This window comes from Hermetia illucens, chromosome 4 (genome assembly GCF_905115235.1).
Source record: "Hermetia illucens chromosome 4, iHerIll2.2.curated.20191125, whole genome shotgun sequence".
Classification (NCBI taxonomy): domain Eukaryota; kingdom Metazoa; phylum Arthropoda; class Insecta; order Diptera; family Stratiomyidae; genus Hermetia; species Hermetia illucens.
This window is the reverse complement of record NC_051852.1, coordinates 146,880,963-146,901,973: the sequence shown is the minus strand read 5'-3', so window position 1 is coordinate 146,901,973 and position 21,011 is coordinate 146,880,963. Positions and strand designations below refer to the sequence as shown.

General features: G+C 45.6%; 1 protein-coding gene across 1 annotated transcript; it reads right to left on the bottom strand.

Annotated features, from left to right (window-relative positions):
• Positions 1-4,476: 4,476 nt before the first annotated feature.
• LOC119656167 lies at positions 4,477-20,504 on the bottom strand. The gene is made up of 5 exons (XM_038062513.1): positions 20,267-20,504; positions 19,809-20,213; positions 15,216-19,748; positions 5,135-5,308; positions 4,477-5,023 (listed from the first exon to the last, which is right to left on the bottom strand). Exons 1-5 carry the CDS (start codon positions 20,321-20,323, stop codon positions 4,649-4,651), a joined length of 5,544 nt encoding a protein of 1,847 aa, XP_037918441.1. The 5' UTR covers positions 20,324-20,504; the 3' UTR covers positions 4,477-4,648.
• Between the last annotated feature and the right edge of the window lie 507 nt (positions 20,505-21,011).

Sequence of the window (21,011 nt, the reverse complement as noted above, 5' to 3'; positions counted from 1 at the left end):
CCACCAAGTCTCACACTGTCCGAATTCAAGGAAATGACACAAGGGGTCGTAGTCCACGGGTGATTGCTGGTGACTTCAATACTTGGGCCGTGAGTGGGATAGCAGGGAGACTATTAGACTATTAGACGCCTTTGCACAGTTGAATTTAATTCTGGCCAACGAAGGTTATGTAAACACCTTTCAAAAAGGGGAGTCTGCATAAATTGTAGACTAACTTTTGTTAGCCCTGGACCGGCACGTGGTAATGTCCTGATGCGTCAGCAGAGATTACACCCATAGCGATCACCAGGCAATCTTCTTTAGGCTATGGGTGGGGTCACCGGGCAGAAGACCATCATGCCCGAAAACGAGAAAGATGTCAGGCTGGACCACAAAATCTTTGGATAAGCAGACCTTCATAGAGGTATGGTTTGATCAACCTGATAAAGCAGGCGCCTCTACGTAAGGAGCCGTCCATGAGGCTCAAGGCATCGCCAAAGCGTGTGACGCGTCCATGCCTAGGAGGTGCTCATTTCCCAGTAGAAGACCAAACTACTGGTGGAATACTGAACTGGCCAGCCTTTGATCAGCCTTTCACCGAGGTAGAAGAGCGGTTCAGAGGGCGGTAGGGAGAATCAACCAAGGGCAAAAAGAGCGCGCCTATAAGCCAGCCCGCAAAACACTCAAGCTCGCCATCCAACGGACCAAGAGGAAATGCTTTAAGGGGCTCTGTTTGGAAGCGGACGTAAACCCGTGGGGGAGCGCCTATAGAATCGTGATGGGACGATTCAGAGACCGATCATCTTCGCAGATCATGTGCCTTTTACTCTTGTTGAAAATTATACAGGGGTTATTCCCCCAGCAAGAGGAGGGCACAGACAGCTTGCAACCACTTGCAAATGTGACGGCAATACCGCCAGTCAACAGTGACGAGCTGCTGCAGATCTGCGCTAGGATAGAAGATAACAAAGCTCCGGGTCTGGATGGTGTGCTGAATAGGAGCCTTAAGCTTGCCGGACATGTTCGCTGAGTTGTTCGGAGCTAGAATCTCTGACGAAGATAGATATTCCCGCTTATCTTGCAGCTATTGTCAACAGCTATTTGCACGAACGGAGGTTTTTGTAGAACGCTGATGACAGACCCCATTAGTTCGTTGTCTCTGCAGGTGTCCTACAGGGTTCAGGTAGCAGGACAAGACCCTTCGAATCACCTTAGAGGTGGCCAATTCAAAGTTTAGGTAAACAAAATATTTCATAACTTCAGGATCTACTCTATAACCTTTTACAGCTTCCTTAGTCATGCCTTAATTATAATTTTCGCAGATACATACCTTCAGTCTACAGTCTACAATTCTGTCAACCTTACTCCGAAAAAAGTCTAATCACGAGACTCACATTCATATATCAGATTAGAATCCATTCGCATACAATTTGATGTATCGTCTCTTTTCCTTTCGAGCTAATTTAGTCGCCAAGCAATTATTCTTTCTCCACTGTTTACTCTTCATTAAGTTTCAGTTTCAGTTTCACTGGCTCCTAACATATGAAATCCATATCGCAACTCTGCAGAAGCAAGTGAGCATACACTATAATGTCATACGACAGATATCAGATACACATATTAGTGCACGTATTGTATGTACGAATCCCCAAGGTACACAATTTTTGACATCATCTAATTAATTGCAAACACACCTAGTCGCAGTCGCGCTATTAAAACTAGCAAAAGGTATCTCGTCATCTGACACATTAAGGAGCGGGTTAATTGGTTAATCAGAACGCAATTCATTTTAATCATTTTGCCATGATTGCTCACGTGAGGACGAGACATGTTGAGTGATATCCCCAGATAGAACAGCAGAATTCTAGGACAACCAGGCAGATAACTGATTACGTACTATCTGAAAACTAAAAGTTAGATGTTCTCCGTGATAAGCGAAATAGTAGTTAGATGTGGGAGCCTACATGGTTGACGGTTACCAAATATCCAAATAATTAGATATCAATCAATCATCTGAGTCTTTCAGGCCCGTATCTTCAGAAGAATTTCGAGAAAACCAGCTTGAACGCTCATAACTCCGTTAATATTCAGAATTTCGAGAAAAGGAGCTTAATTCGTGATCACTTGCATAGAGGAAATTTAGACCTTGAAAATGGTGTATGGGGTGGGGGTCTATGTGGTGGGAAAATCGCCGAAAAGGGGAGAAATCCTTTGAAAAACCTTAAACGATGGTAGCTCTAGAACCCTCCTCAGAGTCAGTTGCGTACCCCCCTACCCACTATTGAAGGAGGAACAGTACTGTCTGAACCACTCGTTCCTGCTTTCGTCTTCAGAGTTTATCCGTAACATTTACGGTGAACTCCTGCCGATTCAAAGCGCAGTGTAGAGGCTTGCTCGGATTCAAGCCTTGCAACTAGGAGAAGTTTCCTCCTAAGCTGCTAGCACTGCTCTGTATCGTAACCGGATGGATTCGATGGCCTTGGCTGCAAATGAAGTCTTGGTCTTTGCTGACCGAGCCTTCTTTGCAGTCATTTGAACCAGATCGTAGGAAAACCGCTGTCGCTTTGGGTTGCCCTTTTCCGCATATGCCCCAGACGATCCTTTCCCTTCAACATTTTCACAACCCAGGGGTGGTGTTTTGCCCAGGACCGATTTTCCCGAAGGACTCTTTTCAATGCCTCCGTTGTTTACCCGAATGCCGGAAGCTGTTTTTTTCTCGAAGATTGATGTTTGCGTAGCCTATAGCCTCAGCAGGTGGCGCCGATTGGAGTCCGGGGTCAGGAGTGCTGAGAGAAGGTTACTGCTTCGGCTCATCCGTTAAGGAGTGGGTCCCAATAGGGTTGTTTCCCACTTGAATAGGTGCCGCTTCGCTCAGAGTTGGAACGTCATGTTCCAAGTGCAATTGTTTTCTTTTGTATTGTAGGTTTTTAGTTTCTTCATAAATGGCTGCGATGGGCTTTGTTTTACCGGGGAAAATAAGTCGATTTCGACAGAGCAGAGGATTTGACGAGCTGCTCAGTCTTGCGCTGGAAAAAAACCGAAGCAGTTCCCTTGACTGAAAGAGAATACCAACCCTGTGTCCCATATCCATCTGCGAGTTGAGTAGATAGCCACAGCCAGCTGTTAAATACCTTGGTTTGGTGCTCGACTCGAAAATGAGCTTCTTTGAACTAGTCGAGGTTGCAGCTGTAATCTCGGTCTTGAGTCGGCTTAGGGTGAATATTGGGGCCCTATTTCTACCAAAGGACATCTTTTTATGGAAGCAACGCAGTGAGTTCTGCTCTACGGCGTGGAAGTATGGGCTGCTGCTCGTGACAAGGAGGTGCATCATAAGCGTCTTGCCCAAGCGCAGAGACGGGGAGCTTTGCGAGTGGCGTCTGCTTGCCGTACTATCTCAGAACCGGCCGTGATAGTGATCGCATGAGTGATCCCCGTTGGCTTGCATGCTAGGGAACATAAAAGCTATATATAGCCGCAAGTTCGAAGATTTAAGAGAAGTGGTTGCTTGTGAGGAACGGCAACACACACTTACCGAGTGGTAACTCTCTTGGCAAAATGAGCAAGGTGGCAGATGGACTGCGCGGCTCATTGACTATTTAGATCCGTGGCTGAACCGAACAGGATGATGGGATTACTTCCTTACCCAAGATTGGGAAGGCACGATTTCCTGATTCCGTGTTAAGTGATGGACGACGCCGAAATACCTTTTTCTCCAACCTGGCTTTTGCCAGCAGCTTTATGCTTTATTTATGGACCAATTGAGGAGCAACTGACGATTTGCCTCTGCCCTGGTAAGAAACCGTAAAGCCGTCGTCGCTTGACTCTTTTTTAAAAAAGTTTGGGTGCAAGCCCTGCGAGGGGTCCGTGGACCAGAAAAGAAGGAGTAAGTTGCTCCTCAATTGGTCCGATCCTGCATTAAGTTGATGCGAACTTAGGACCCCCTTCATTCTCAAAACGAATATTTCAGCCCTGGCCAGCTTTGGTCAACCAGGCGGATTTGCGCTCAATATAATTCGTAGGCATGTCGTCTTTTACGAATTATATAAAGGAGCATTCAACATCTGCGAGCCGCTACGGTCACGCTGCTCCCAGTGCACAGGTGAGGCAGCGTCTGACGATTTGCCTCTGCCCTGGTAAGAAACCGTAAAGCCGTCGTCGCTTGACTTTTTTTTAAAAGATGAAGTTGTGTTGCGCATTATGTTCGACCTCTTCTTGTTGCGAAGAAGATTGAGGTCGACCGGCGGAGGGGCCGATGACAAGGGATTCCCTGGGCTAACAACTTCCTTCCTCCTCTACCTACCGCTGGTGAAAGGAATTGCCTGGCTTGAAAGCTCTCTAAGCTGCTGGAGCTAGCACAAAATAATGTGTCAAACGGTTCCGGGCTAGTTCTTTGATGACAAGGAGGTGTTTGGTTGGTAGTCCGATGACGTAATATTGCGGGAGTCCAACAGTCTGTGTATAAAGGCATTCACATACTCTACGCAAGAAAAATAATACTTAAGCTAGTAAAATTTTATTTGTGCTTTTCTCCATATTTTGTGATTTAAAATTCAAACGCCTCAGATAAAAATCAACAGTACAAGGTGGTAATTTTTTTGTATGAATTCACAAATCGAAATTCAATATTTCCTTCCACTTAACTTGGCTGTCTGTGTAGCGCAACCAATGTTTAGTTGAGAAATTCATCAAGTAAATGTCTTGCCAAATTATTCGATAAAATCATAATATCTAACGGACAGTCATCTAGCTGCTGCTGCACGTTTTCATCCTTTTGATCTAAATTCGCATTTTCAAAATATTCTATAATTTCTTTGATCCACAAAGATTCTCCGTTGTTCGTGGGGGTTTGTTGGAATCGCGTTAATGGTTTGAAATTAACACTATCACATAATTCATCGAGTTTCGATAGTAAGAACTCTTGAACATCTTCCAGTAGTTCGTCTAGAGCTGAGTGCATGCTCTCTGGTAAGTCCACTGAGGGCTTGCTGGTGGGTTTCGAGTGAATAGTAGTTTTGAGTTTTTGGACACATTGATAGATTTGATCCTGGAACGATTTGTAAAATTATATAGGAAGGTATAGGGAATTATTATATCATTAATCTACAATTTGAAATCGACGGTTATCAGTAGGCTTAGATTTTATGGCCCCACTTACTTCAAATTCATCCTCAGTCTTGAATGGATAAATTCCTTGACGCATAGACATCCAATCTTCTATTAAATTACATAAAGTCGTAGCATTTACTTCTAACACCGCCTTCACTAAGTTTCCTATTTTGTATGTCAAATAATGTTGAATGTTCAAATTTTGTCCAGCTTCCGATTTCACCTGAAACAAGTTCCATAATATCAAGAAGAATGTGGCGCGGCAGGATCTGCAGCATTCGAAATTTATTTCGAATGTTGCGGATGCGGACGGGTAGATGGTGCGAAACTCGTACAACCCGCCGAGAGGAATTTGCTGCCAGCCCCGCGGAGCTGGTATACGGGGAGAGCCCAAGACTCCCAAGAGATCCGGTCTTCGACAAGAGATCGGGTCTCACGGAGTCGGGGTTGGTGCGTCTGCTAAGGGACAATCTCCGACGCATCAAAGCGCCACCACCCACTCGACACTCGTCCATACCTGCTTGTTCGCCCAAGGAACTGGACACATGCACCCACGTGCTGATCAGGACGGATGCCGTCCGGAAGCCGCTGCAGCCTCCATATGAGGGCCCGTACCGCGTTCTCGAGAGGGGAGAGCATTTCTTCCAGCTCGAGATCGGTGGTCACAAAAAGGCGGTCTCTTTGTCCAGGCTGAAACCCGTGTGCGCCCCGAAGCAGCGTCGTGTCCGCTTTGTGGATTAACGGCGAACGAAGTTCGGGGATCCGTCGCCGAAACCCCCTAGGTTTCGTCTGGGAGCGGAGTGATGTGGCGCGGTAGGATCTGCAGCATTCGAAATTTATTTCGAATGTTGCGGATGCGGACGGGTAGATGGTGCGAAACTCTCCACTCGCTCATTTTCGGAACGCACCCGGGGAGTGGAGAATTAGCGGCGGAAAAATGCCGTTGGTTGGGACAGTAAGGACAGCATGGAAATAAGTCGGTCTCTTCTGTTCCAAACCGCGGCGGGATACACACGTAACGTCACTAAGAAGGACTGATTCATTTAATTCGTTACAAGTTAGAAAATTTTTAGTTACTTTTGTTAATAACTTTTTTAAGGCGATTGTGATAAAAATACAAATAATGTTAATACAAATATAAACTGAAATAATGCAGTGACAGAATAAGAACTTGAACCTACTCTAAAAAACGTGGAGACAACTCACTCCATTGTAGGAATACAATAAGAATACAAGAAAACCTGGTCAGAATCTACATAGGTACATGGATGACATCTACTTCACCCTGAAGGGAACATAAAACTCCTGGGTGTTCAACTTGAGTACCTGACGTATAGGCATAATCCTACGGTCCTCTTCGGACACGGATTGATTTGGAAACCACAATCAGAGTCCCGCCATGACTGGCACAACGGTGCTGGTTTATACTGAGTGCAGGCTCAGCATTCATACCAGTGGATGCGAGGCCTATCTAACATCTCTGCCGCAACTAAGGGGTACGGCACCCGAGTTGTACAGCGCAACTCCACGCTTGAGCTCCGAGGAGCTCTGCCCGCGATGTAGGCATAACCACAACCACCATCAAACTCCCACTAGGGGGCCAACCGCAAATAACCGGGCCGAGAACACATCCTCCAGGAATTCTCCTGGAGCATATGCTCTCAGAGGGCCATCCCGGTTCCCATGGTACCAGATAACCTCCGGCGAGGCTTCGTGGTCGAAGCCACTTCAGATGAGTCCCTTGCAGACTCGGGTCTGATCGCCCTCCTCGAGTACGTGGGGACGGAAATCCCCAACGGGTTAACTGGAATCATCCCGAGGCGGAGAACCGCAACGGAACCTTTCACCAGCTAACTACCGCTCTGCGTACAACACAACACAAAGGACATCACAAGACAACACAAACACAAAGCACACAGGACAGGTGGCTATCCACCATGGCCACTAAGGCCATTCACCCAACAACCGCTGGCGAAACAGCGTCGAGAAACTCCCTCCTTCGTAGGAAGTGCTGCCTTCGCGCAAAAACATTAGCACATCGAAGTGTCTCACTGCTAGCAAGGCACTGGCTAAAATCAAAGATACCGTTCACCACACGAACGCCCATGTCGTCTAGATTGCGGATGTCACAGTACGCCGGACAAACACAGAGAACATGGAAGCAGTCCTCTGAGTCAGCCTGACACAGAACACAATCCTGACTGGAAGCAAGGTTCCGCTTGAAGGGAAACTCATTTAAGCTACCATGCCCCGTCAGGAGGAAGCCCATCTCAAAGTCCACGACAGAACTTCCTCTGGCGGACACATATCTAACTTACTTATATGTGACCCGACCTTTCCGACATTCGTTCCATCTAAATTGCCACTTAGATGTTACACTCTCGTCTAACACATTTTTGACCGCAAGCAGCCCAAGCCCTTCAACTTGATTAATACTCACTAAATCTATTTGAAGGAAAGGTACGCCCCTCCTGATCCTGTAGGCCATGGCACGCCGGACTACCTCCAGATCAAGAGGAGGAACACCCAACAAGACCTGCATGGCGTCGGTCGAGACCGTACGACAATCCCAAAGGAAACAGGTGAAAGGATCCCAAATGGTCAATCCCCTCTCCTCGTTTATCAGCAAAATTTTCAAGACCTAAATGGAGGCGAAGTTAGTATCGGCCGATTTGATGTCAAGATTTTGCAACAAGTATGTAGACGACAAAGAAGAGGCAACTAAAATTCTTCGACCTATTTATGAAAAGGAAACAGAAGACGTTAGACCTGAATATCCACAGGAAACTGACGGATACCAAGCGAGTCATCACCAGCGTTCCGGATCACAGCTCAATGCCGCCTCTTTTAACCACATAATCGACGGAAAATATAGTGAAAACGACCAAATACATTTTCTATGTCACCAGATTGAACGGATGCATCGACCCCGCCATCAACAGTTTAATCAGCAAATGTAAGAGGATGCGTCAACTGATACTTCGGATCAGTAGCCCATATGGAGAATAGCATTGAAATTTAACCAAATCTCCATCCATCCAATCCAAAATTACTGATACCAAAGGATAACATGACAGCGAAGTTTCACTTCGATAAGAAGTTTGAAACACGTTGGAGTAACAAGGCAAACTGGGAGGGCGTGGCTGGGACACACGGCTTAAACCAGCAACTGATTACTTGGTACCCTGATGGATCCCTCACAGCAGAGGGAGCGGGTGCCGGTGTCATTGGCCAAACAAAATGTACTTCGAGCCAATGGGGCAGGTACACTAGCATATTCGGGCGGAAATATATGTCATAAGCAGATGTACCTCCTTTAATCTCCAAGGGATCTACGGGAAGCAGAACTTTGCTATTCTCACCGATAGCCAAGCAGCGATCAAAGCACTTAGGTCCAAACAGGTGAACTCTAAACTGATATGGGAATACTTTGAGAGACTGAATACAGTCGGCTCATCTAACAAGGTCTGGATACTCTGGGTTCCAGGCCATGCTGGGTTCGAAAGCAACGTGGCAGCGGACGTAACTACCCAAGAGGGGAGCAGGGACACCTTTACACGGGTCAGAACCCTTTCGTGGAATCGGAAACGGTTAAATGACTCTAAGAAATGAAGAGGAATGGTTGAGGGAGCTATACTGGGCGGGCCTACCAGGGATGGAGCAGTCCAGGCTGCTTATTGGGGGATACGAGCCAATGCGCACAAAGGATTGCTTAAACCTCACCAAAAGGAACTTCCAAATCATAGTGGGAATTTTCAGTGGTCATTGTCGGCTGAACTATCACCTACGGAAGCTAGGGATATCTACGGACACTGCTTGCAGGTTTTGTGAGGAGTATGACGAAACCTCTATACACGTCCTGGGACAGTGTTCGGCACTTGTGCAAAGTAGGTCGAGGCATCTGGGAGAACACTTAATACCAGATGCAAAGCTGAAAGATTTGGAAGTGGGGAACATACTAAAGTTCCTGACGGTTATAGGCCTGCTTGAGATACTATGATCAATAGGTACACTATAACCAGTAAAAGGGGCACAATAGTTCTTTAAGGACGCGGTGCGACTTTCCCTTAACACAATAATAATAACCAAATCTCCCTTTCTCTGAGGCAAAAGCTAGGGAAGCGTGTTTCGAACATTGTCTTCAGTAGCAGAAACAGTCAGCTTTTCTGCGACCATTACAACAAAGTATATGAGAAACAAGGTGAAAACAAGTCGGGCAGAGTACCTGACGGAGTCAGAGTTGGCGGAAAACAAGTAGGCAAATTTTTGATCGGAGGCAGCAGAACACATCTCTTGGGAAACCGCACCATTTCCAAGGAAAGCATAAGATTAATGAACGTCCTAAGCTCCACTGTTTTCAATCTGTACACCATGTCCTTGCATGCCAGATCCTCAAGGTAACCATAAATACTCTGATGACTTCTAATGCAACATCTAATACAAGAAAGAAAGTCGAGCAATCCGTAAGTCAACTAGGTAGCTTATTCGAACAGGAGCGCAAAAATTTCAAATTCCCTCTTAATCTGTCCAAAAAATTATAAGAGCACCCAGCTCCTATCCTTTCTAATAGATACAGCTCTTCAGTGAAGGCTTCGCGTGTTTGAGACTGCGATCACACGCATCATAGGAAACTCTGCTACCATCGATGCTCAAGGTACCATCATATGGATATATCCGAAAAATCATCCTCGCACCAAATCTATGTCACGTAATGTAATTTCCGCACTTCCTAATGAGCCCCGGCCAATCCTCTAAGCACTAATCAGGATCAAAGAACAAAACTAGGGTTTACAGACAATACAAAAACAGCTAACACGAAAAATGAGCTACCGGAGGTCTGTATACCTGTACCGAAAACGTGGACTGGGTATATGATTTCAATATCATGTATCAAATGTAAGCTCTTCCCCTCAGAGGTCGACAGCGACGTTTAACGGATCGCTTACGATGTGGGGTGTGACGTTCCCGAGGTACCCAAGTAAGTAGTTCTGACCCCTTAGTTGGCAGTATACCTGCGTCCTAGGTGCTAGCTTTAAGAAAGCGTGATGTGAGTTAGCTCTGCCAAGGTGCTAGTTGTGGCGTATTTCAGGACCCAGCCCCTTCGGGCCCTGGCCGGGTAGTGTGCATTGAACCGGTGTTAGCGTTGCCTCGAGCAGATGCTAATCCGTCCGTGAATGCCAGAATCAGCTAAGTCTAGGTCAGGCTTGAGGGAACTGGGGTAGAAACTGCGTCCCCGAGGGTACACCCGTTATTGTGACCCGCTCCCTTACATACGATGCGCTGGAATGCGGAAATGCAACAAAAAATATCGACAAAATAGCAGGACAGGAAGACGAGCTGAATGCGTTTGAGCGCAGCACAAAAATGCGTGGTTCACCATAGAGATCAGCGAAAGAGGCAGCGAGGGTGACACCGAGACGCCCAAATAATGAGAAACCAACTCCAGCCCCTGTTCCGAAAAAAAAAACCAGTCAGAATTGTTAGTTCTAAGCAAGTGGATTCAGACAAGTACCCAGTAGAAGTACAGTCGACCGTTCTAGCTAGAGCCGAAGAGGAAAGGCTGATCAGAAAATGCGCGGCAGTGGTGAAGCATATGCGGTTGACTACGTTCCTCCAAAGGAACGTCAGTAAAGGCGTTAAAGGAGGAACTATTGGACCGCATCTCCTTCTACAGGCGAACGTGGAGAGCAGCAGAAGACGATTGGAAAGCAGAAACAGCTGCACTCCCCGCTGAGAACGGTGCTACCTGGGGAAAAGCGAAAAAAGGACGACGTGCCTGAAGGAGACTTTATCAAATTAGTTTCCAAGGCCCAAAAAAAGAAAGCGAAGAAAGATAAAAAGAAACAACTAACCACCCCACCAGAGACCCGCCTGCCTAAAGACAAGGAGGCTGCAAACCAAAAGCCAGAAAAGGCAAGGAAACGAAGAAGGACTAGGCCGTCGGCTCTGCTCATTAAGCCGACGGATGGCAAGGCATTTTCGGACCTCCTTAGTGAAATCCGCTACAGAATGAAACCCGAAGACAACAGAGCAGAGGTGTCTTCCATACGGAAAATGAAGAGTGGCGGAGTCCTCGTCGGAATGGGTCCGAAGGCCACTAGCAAGAGTACGTTCTGCGAAGCGGACAAGGGGTTATTGTGGAAGAAAGCTCTTGTTTCTAGCCTAGAGCATATGTATGACTGCCTCACAGAAATGGTCGAAGTGAATGTCCAGAGGTAACCTTTTCCCCGAATAGGCATCCCTGCTCAGTGCAACTCTAGAGGGTCAGAGGAGAATGAAGATCACGGGGGGGGGGGGGGGGGGGTAGCACAAGGCTCCATCCTAGGGTTGGACCCCTGGAACGCATCCTACGGTAATCTGCTAATATTCAACAGAAGAATTGGGGTCGTATATGCAGAAAATATTTCGGCACTTGTTGTCGAACGCACTGTTGAACAAGCGCAAAACAGATTGCGAATACTGATGCTCATGGTTTCAGCCTTACGCTGGGGAAACACCGAAGTAGACATCCTGACCCGAAAGAAAATATTGACCCTGCGGTCCATATCGTTCGGCGAGTTCACTGTAGAGTCAAAACCAACGGTTAAGTACCTTTAGTTAACGCTCGACTGGAATATAAGCTTATCCAACTTCTAAGCGGGAATGGAGGTTTACCGTCTTACCTACAGGAGATTGCGAAGGCGCGTTCTCCAAGTTCTCCAAGTATTCAGCCAGCTGAGTAGAGAAATTTCAACTCTTGCAAACAGGCGAAAATCTTTAAAACCCAAAGCCATTGAAATACTATTTTTATTGCCATAAGCCTAGAGAAAGCTAGGATGGTGAACTAGACTACCGATAGGCATGGGGAGAAGGAAACGACCCTGTGACTGTCTGGCTCCCTCGAATTTGAAACAAAGGTATCTTGTTTAACGAACATTATGTACGTCTTCTGCCTTTTTTTGGAAGTAGGGTAGGTGAATGCGTTTACGCATAGGGTGTTGGACTCCCGCTACAGTACGCTGTTGCACTACCAACTAAACACCTCCCTGTCATCAGAGAACTACCCTGGAACCGTTTGACACATTATTTCGGGCTAGCCATAACTCCGCGCCATAGAGCAGAACCGACTGCGTTGCTTCCATAAGGAGACGTCTCCTAGAAGATATAGGGGCCCCAACATTCGCCATTAGCCCTATCCGCTGCTGCTTTGATTTGCTGAAAGAAGCTCATCCTCGAGTCGAGCATTAAACCATGGTATTTAACCGCAGGTTTTGACTCTATAGTCAACTCGCCGATCGATATGGCACGCAGGGTCGGGATTCTCCTTCTAGTCAAGATGACTATTTCGGTTTTTTCCAGCGCAAGGCTGAAACCTTGAGCAGTCATCCATCCGCTTACCCGTTGCATCAATATGCCAAGTCTGCTTTGCGCCTGCCCACCAACGCGTCCGGCAGCAAGTGCCGCGACGTCGTCTGCGTAACCGGCCAGGCGCGATTCTTCAGGCAGATCGAGTCCCAGCAGACTATCATAGGAAGCAGGCAATCCTCGACGGTTTCCGCGCTATTGACATCATCCCGTACAGGATGCCTGGGAAACAATGCCCGCAGAATGCGATCCATCTGGTCGGTACTTAGTATGCAGAGCCTCCACAGAGCCACGATTTCCGGGTGACAAGCTTATAGCCAAGTCCCCACGGGTCCTCACTCACCTCGATGACGAGGTTTTGTCAGCCGCGAGCTCTGCTTTTATTTATAGCGCTGCGGAGTCTACTTTATGCTGATCTATACTATGCCTTTATGGCGCATGCCTCCTCGTTGGCGTGCAAACGTTGTGCCAAACGGCGAAGCTTATGACACTCTCTTCGTAGGTCTGCCGTCCACTAGTACATAGAAGGCTTGTCCCACATGGGGCCCCTCCGAGACATGGAAGCCTCACACGCCGGGGTTATCAGGTTCACCACGGAATTTACGACGATGTCAGCCGTGACACTACCACCCCCCGGAGCGGAGCGTTCTCTGCCTTTAGGGGGCGTCCTTAGGTACGCTAAAGCTTACCAGTGATACAGACAATCTGAATCAGCCTACAAGGAACTCTACTATGACCAAATATACCCGTACTGGGGCTGAGTGCATACTACCCGATCAAACACTATTCGTATTCCGCGTCTAACCCAGCATTACCATCTAGACACCCACAGTAGTCGGTTTCCTAAATTTGCAAAAAGGATTTTTGAATCCATATAGTAATATGGACTGACACATAGGCTCTATAACGCAACCTTTAGTTTCCTTGAAGAACGGCTTCTGAATTGATCAACCTGCAGCTATTAGCCTTTCCAAACTTTTTGCAAATGGTACTGCTCAACCGAGTTTCACACCCAACCCTACCTGATGGTAAATCTTGCGATATGTCGTCACCCGTATTGTACACATCCCCACCAAGGACTTCTACTACTACATCAAGTTGAAACTAGATAGTAATCTTTCGAGATAAGATCAAAACGTTATCGACAATGGTCCTCATTATAAAGAATTTGTCCCTAAGAATATTTAAGACTCATATTCTCATCATTAATCAGGTCATCTTCCTGGATATCACGAACAACTGCACCAACCCCATATTTGCCACTACTGCGCTTTTGTTAGCACAATTATATATAACGTAGTTCAAGATTCGTCTGAACATCGAAGACGATAGTATGCGACCAAAAGGCTGGCCAAAACAACGGTGTCTTGATTCGCTGGATGTAGATTTAAAAACCTCGCGACTGCATCCAGATCAGGCATTTGATAGAACTAAATGATGAAACCGATCACGACGAGCCGATCCCGTTTGAGAACAGGACAAAGGCTGAAAAAAAGAAGAAGATGTTGGACAGTTCAGCGTTGGATGCTAAGGATTACTGCCTTAAAATGATTGCAGGTGATTTCAGCACTTGGGCAGTTCAATAGCATACTCGGTTGACAAACATCACGTGCAAGCCATTGTTGGAAACGCGACCATCTTCCGAGTGAAAGGATTAGCCTCGGTTATTAACCTACCGTACATCAGTACATCTTCGTCGAATTTCCTTCTGCCTCGGCATCTGAGACGGAGGAATCAGCAACGGAAGATCTTTCCGTAGCAAGACAGCCAGGATGCTTGAATGATCCACCCGGACCTTGGAAGATAGACACTTTCAATGACGTGAAAAGAAGAGAATTTTCTCAAAGTGTAACCGGCATGAAGAGAAGCCATTTGCTGTCCAGCTCCAATCACTAAGACTGGTAGGATCAGCAAAGTGAGACACTGAGGTCGTCCTAATTCCTATCAAGAGGACTGGTTCAACAGTAGCTAGAGGAAAAATACAGCCTTAAACACGCTACGCTTTTGTTAGAGTTCCATCGAGAAGAGAAGAGAAGCTGGGCAGCATTATAAGTGTTTAACGTCACTGAAATCAAAGGAGTCCTGTGCTGAAAGTGACTATACAAAGCATGACAGAAAGAGAGCAAGGCCAAAATGCGAGGGTGCGGTGACGGATGACTAATATGAACGCGCTAGGGTAAGCCAGAGCCCCCCAGCAAAATAACTTCTTGTGATCGTTCCATGGGAATGGGGAGAGCTGAATCGCACAAACTGCTGCCACCGGAGACAGAAGGGTCTTACCAAGATTTCCATCTCCGCCCAGAAAAAGATGTTCTTCCACCATGGTCGTAGAGAGGAAAAATCAGGTCTAAGCTGAAAGTAATGAGAGCCCCCCAATATTGAATAATTGATTAAATTTTTTTTAAGTTTATCTGTTCTGGTCCCCCTGGAGTTCCCCGGGTCTGTAGGAAACCTCCCGTTTGGCAACCTCCTTGATGGGTCTATTTCCACACAGCCAACATCTTACACAAAGATATTGTACTAAACGGTGTAGATGGTATCACTAGTCCATCTACGGTCCAGGATGGACTAGTGATGATAAAGGAGGTTCTGAAAACTGCAGTAAGAATTCATGGTCAAAAAACTACAACAATAGCTCACCAAACAACAGTAGGAATTTCTGGTAACCAACCAGAGAAGCTCCTATATAGTTCAACCAATGAACCGCCTGCCTGTCAACTCCCATAGCAACATTTTTATCTCTTTTAGAATTTAATACAATTAACACAAATAACAAAACTACTCACCTCATGAGCAACGACATCAACTGTTTCTCGCAAGTGATTCAAAACTGCCAAGCTCCGTATCAAAGTCTGTACGTGATTGAATTGGTAGATTGGCACCGTTGATCCACCAGCTCGTTGTCGTATCTCTCTGTTTTCGACAACTTCAAATAACTCTCTCACATTACAAAAGTTCCAAACATGATCTCCTCCGAATTTTTCATAAATTTTCTCCAAAACTGCAACCAAGGACGAAGGAATCAGCGAACCACCTCCAGCAGTTAAACGTCTCCCCCGACTATGACCTTCATTGCCGTCCATGAATTGGTTTCCACAATGGGTGCATTCAAAATGATAAGCGTCATAGCGAGGATCAAGGTTTTGCGAATAGAAATCTGTTCCTAAATGTCCTGAATGCTCATCAGATAGCTCTCCTTGTAAACAGCAATCTTTAGTTGGCCTTTCTCTATGACTTCCTGTTGATGGAGAGTTCACTTCCTCCGGGATATTTCGGCTTTCGGTGGTTCGTACCAAAGTTGTCTGTACCAGGGTTGTACTGTCTGGAAAAAGGATATCTAAGGTTCCTGAGGACTTTGAAGTTGATGTTGAAGTGACTATGTGCGGAAAGCGTTGCCTGATTTTTTCTAGTAGAGTTTTGCAGGTGTCTAGGTCACTATAGGTGGACGCTTTCCGATAGAGGGACTGCAGGCTAAAATCGGTCCTTTCAAGTAAAGTCTGAAAGAATGAGGACTCAGCTTCCGGATCTTTTCTTTTGTTTTTCTTGGGTTGTGTGCGAGTTTTATGACTTTTTGTAGCTTTATGCCGACGCTTAGGGGTCTTGCCACGCTTGCCTGGGGAAGATCTAGATCGTTTTCTTATCATGGTTCTCTTATTTGGGCGGGTTGCTTCGACTACTGGTGAATGTGAGGTAGCTCCTGATTGGATGGTCTCATCAAATTGCTGAGAAACCACGGTATAGTTACCATCATCTGGGTAGCTCGCAAAGGATTCAATCCCATTTTCGCTTTGAGAGCAATCGATGTAGTCTTCATTTTTGTAGTTCACAGGTTTTAGGATGGGGAGAGGTAACCTATAGGACCGAATGTGAGGGGCATGAATTCTCCTGAATTCCGACTTGTAATCTCTTCTGAACGCCCGTAACCGATTACGCCTTTTGCTACAATGGGGATCATTGGCTGCACACTTCAAGATTGTAGTTATTGCATTTTGCGGTATTAGATTTAACACGTCCTTTTTATCTTTCATTACGTACGCGAGTTTTAAGCCACAATTTGAATTTATCAAAACCTTCTCTGGTTTATCGGCCTCAATTTCCTGTTCACGACTATCGACGCCTCCTTGGGTCTTGTCCCTTGAACTTCGTCTGGGAAAATCAAAGGAGGAGTCGTCAGAATATTCGGAAGCGAACTTCTTTTTATGTTTTGGACCACTTTTGGCTCGCCTAGAGGAGTATGCCTTTGACTTATCTCTGGGTTTTTTACGTAATCTACTACTATCGTTGCCCCCTTTCCTTGATTTGTGCCTATCCTTTTCCTTATATTTCCACCTAAAACATTTGCATCCTTCTTTGGAATCCGATTCTGACGGTTCGCTCCTTGAACTTTTTCTAGATCTACTTCGTGGTGGAATTTTTAAAAGTTCTGATCCTGTTTGTGTCTTACGGTTTCGTTTCCTTTCACGGCTCTTCCGAGGGTATTCCCTTTGCGGCTTATCCCGAAATCGATGAGTAGAATGTCCAAGATCGGCGCAATCAGCACTTTTGGGAGAATTACTATCAGTACATTTGCCGGGTAAAACCTTTACGAAAAGGTTTCTATCATAACTTCCCTTCCGGTCATTATAAAACCTTTCTTGAACGGGTTCCCTCGGAGAATTTGTTTCCTTGTTCCTTCTGAAACAGGGGAACGTTTGGAGACACCCACAACAAATACGAAAATTGATGTGGTCAATCCCAGCTATCTTGAACGGCACAGAAAACTCGTGACATTTTTTGCGTTCAAAGTGCACGGATCCTTTACTTTCGCCATCTTTTTTTGGTTCTTTAATATCGCGTGGAGATCTACTGCTACCCTCTGTGGATTCTGTTCCAATCGGTGCAAGGATTTGATCGGAAGAAACTATCTCCGAATGATCTGAATGAGGAAGAAGTAACCAATTGCTGTTTGGGATTCTTGAGGTGGGATCTGGCTCTTCCTGAGCTGTGTCCTGTTGAGCCGTTTGTATGTCGGTTTCTTTGACCACTTGAGTATCGAGTCTTTCAGAATCCTCTACTCGGTTAGAAGTCGATCTTTCTCCCTTAAGGATGAAATATGTTTCTACTGTTATACTTGTACTTTCATCCGAGTGAGGATTCGAATGAAGTTTTGGAGGATGCTCTTTCTGAGGCTTTGGTGGTTGTTTCCCATACTTGCAACCACAATCCTTTTTACATCTTTTGTCGCTTCTATCATTTCCTTCTTTGACATCTTTCAGTTTCCCATGGTCCGGTGAGGTTGACTCGAATGTTCCTTTTCGATTAGATAATTCGTCTGGACAGTGAGATTTCATAGAATCATTGTTTGGAACACAGGACACTTGACGTATATTTGCGCAATCCTCAGGAGTGTCTCGCTTCGAAGATTGCTCACGATTGTCAGATTTCTTTATCAGCACCTTCTCCACAAAACATTGCCGGTGGTCAGGCATGCTTTCAGGCACGATTACGTCACTAGTGATTTCAATGATCTCAGTGACCGGCATGCATTGCTCTATTGATGGCTCGAAGCAATAGAACTCCTCGACCTCAGTGATCTCAGTCACCAAGGATTCCTCTAAGCCTGTATAATGTCCTCTTAGCTCGGGAAGCACGATAACTTCTTCGTCAGGGTCTACAACCAAAGTGGATATCCCACCGCACTGAGGTAGGCAATAAGTCGGGTAGCAACTGGAACCCACAGTGGCGGCATATATACCCGAAGTACCCTGATCATTCCCGCTAACATATAGACACTCTGGTCTGTGCGACATAACTATATACTCCTCTCCGTGAAAGTTCATCGGAATTACTCCTGGAGTATGAACAGGACGAATAGGATTTTCATTCATTTTGACGAAAGATGTGGGGGTTCCTATCATTGAAAATTTGCGCTCTTCTCCTAAACTGGCGACATATCCATATGGCATAGTAAATCCTATACTTTGAGAAGTATCTGCACCAATCGAACATTGGGGAATACAAGGATTGCAGTCACATGTAGTATAGGTTATAGAAGGATCATGCGGTGGACAATCTCTCTCAGCAACGTTCAGAATATCAACCTCACCTGCACCATCAGTTGTCCCTGCAGCCTCGAGGATGTTATCAGAGAAACCAATCAAGGATCGAGGGGACTCATTTTCGTAGTTAGTTATCTGCGTCAAGCTGGCTTCCTCACATAAGAATGTGTCCGAATACTCATCATTTTCTTCTAGTTTTTCTTCAGTCCCAGGTGAATTTGAATGCACACGCAATGGGGTTGGGGTCCTACCAATTGAATTTGATTGAAAAGCTTCTGGAGTTAGAGTTACATTAATCACGGGATTACCATCTTCGTTGTTGTCAGAGTTGTCCCCACTAGATTGTGTCTTCCTGGAACAAGACACGGATTTAGTAGAATTTTTCGAGTCTTTTGCTGAGGGCAGCAAAGTGGTGGACGACGAAACACATGTAACAGATAAATTCGCCATTTTCGCGTCCATTTCATCTGACTTACACTTTTGATTTTCACCCCCCTCGGTGGCTTTTGAAGTTTTTGTAGGGAGCTTCGGTGAAGTAGTTTTCCAGTTTTGCTTTTCAGCTTCCGGTTTTTTCTTGGAAGGTACGCGTACACAGTGATATGTTGGACTAGAAGATACCTCCTCCAGAGCAGAGGAGGAAACTCTCACCAACTCGTACCTTTGACAGTGATCACATTTGTTTCGTGTACTTCCCTTAGACCGTATATGCCTGACTGGGAGCTTAGATGGAGCATATAACCTGCTTGACGACAGCTTGAACGACGCACCTTTCCTCTTCGCATGTCGTCTATCCGCTTCCAATTCAACCTGACGCAGAATTGAAACGGCCGTTGGGCCATCATAGCTCGGCTGAGTCAAGTTCAAACTGGATGCTTCAAAGATGTGCTGCATTTCGAGTTTCGACTGACGGCGCTTCTTGTGGGAAAGCCCACTTGGTTTCATTTTTAATTCTTTCCTTCCGAACATGCCTCGTGGAAACGATCCTCCGTAGAAGGGTTGAATTTCCGGCCTTACTCGTCTAAGTGACTTCTGCATCTTTTGAAGTGGAATATGAAGTCGAAATTTCAACGCTTCCATATCAGCATTTTGCTGACACTTCTTACTCTGTTGATTGCCATATAAAGATATGGTGCTTTGAGAGCGCAAAAAATGGGGCGGTTTGCCCTTCTTGCCCTTTCTCAAATCATAGCTAAGATTTTTAAAATCTAAAGAATAGTCGCCTCCAAAATGGCCGCTTCTCTCCCTGCCTCTGTTTGATGGAATATGCCTGTTTGTTGGTGTCTGCAGTAAAGGACGTTATTAAATAATTCTAACGCAACAAAGTAACAAACGACAACTCACTAAGTTTGAACGAAATCTCTCAAACTTACGCTCCTCCCGTCGGCCTCGCTCCTTTCCCAGCAACCTCTGTGCCTCTTCACGCCTAATCCGCTCCCGATTTTCTAGGAATTGCTGCCTTCTGCGTTCGTTCTCCATCTTCCTCCTATCGTTCAACTTCTTTTTATGGTTCAGAAATTCTTGAAGACGACGGTCCCGACTCTCAAATTTTCTGAGTTGAATTTTACGCATGAGATCCTCGTACGAAGAAGAGCGCCTTGGAGGCAATACCACTGGCTCAATATTGCGATGAGTTCGGGGTGGGGGAGGAACAGTGGCTTGCTGGAGAGGGCGAGGAACTGTTTTCTCCGGTCGAGATCTTTTGGACGGGGGCATTGTTATTTTTGTACGTTCTTTATTCGGACAACTCTAAAAAAATATTTTATGAGAGAGCCCTAGATTTACCACAAAATAAATCTCACCAAATCAATCTTTCTTATGAAAAAACTCTGAGAAGATTGACGCATCTTTTGTTGCATCTCATGAGAACGGTAGCTTTCTACTGGGTATGAATAGTTTTAAGACCGTTGCCGATGTCTACCATGTATTCAGTGTCTTCTTTTTGCTCAGTTGCTCCACCACTGAATTTTTAATATGATACTGCGAATTTTTGAAGGAAGTGCGAATATATCCTAATCGGAATTTAGTTCGGGATTATCAACAGTTATTTAGTTAAAAGAGAACTGAAAAATTCGTCACCGTGACTTTGACAATGATAAAATTTGCTTACTTAGGTGAAAAGTTACTAACTATTCACGAGAAAGTTAAAGGTGTTCGTCCCGGACGACCTACTGAATCAATTATTAAAATCCGGTAGGAAAAATTTATTGCCTCTCCAAAATCAACACAGGATCAAAATGGTGATGGTTGCCAGCCTTAAAGGCCCGAGTTCCTTTTTTTCCCATTCTTGACGGGAATCTATGTAGCTGCAGTCAATTCTACGAGAAACCTTTTACCACGAGCATATCCTGTGCATCCTTGAGCTACGAAGAATTCCTAACAATCGAAAACTCGTACCCGGTTAGACTGTTGTCCTTGAATCCGAATGGCTTAGTCCTAGGATACTTTCTCATGGAAAGCCTCTTTACGCACAGCATGATGATGCCAAGACAGCAGTTCAATCTAGCGTCCGAACACGATAGAGGCTCGTAGCACACGCCAAAGCAA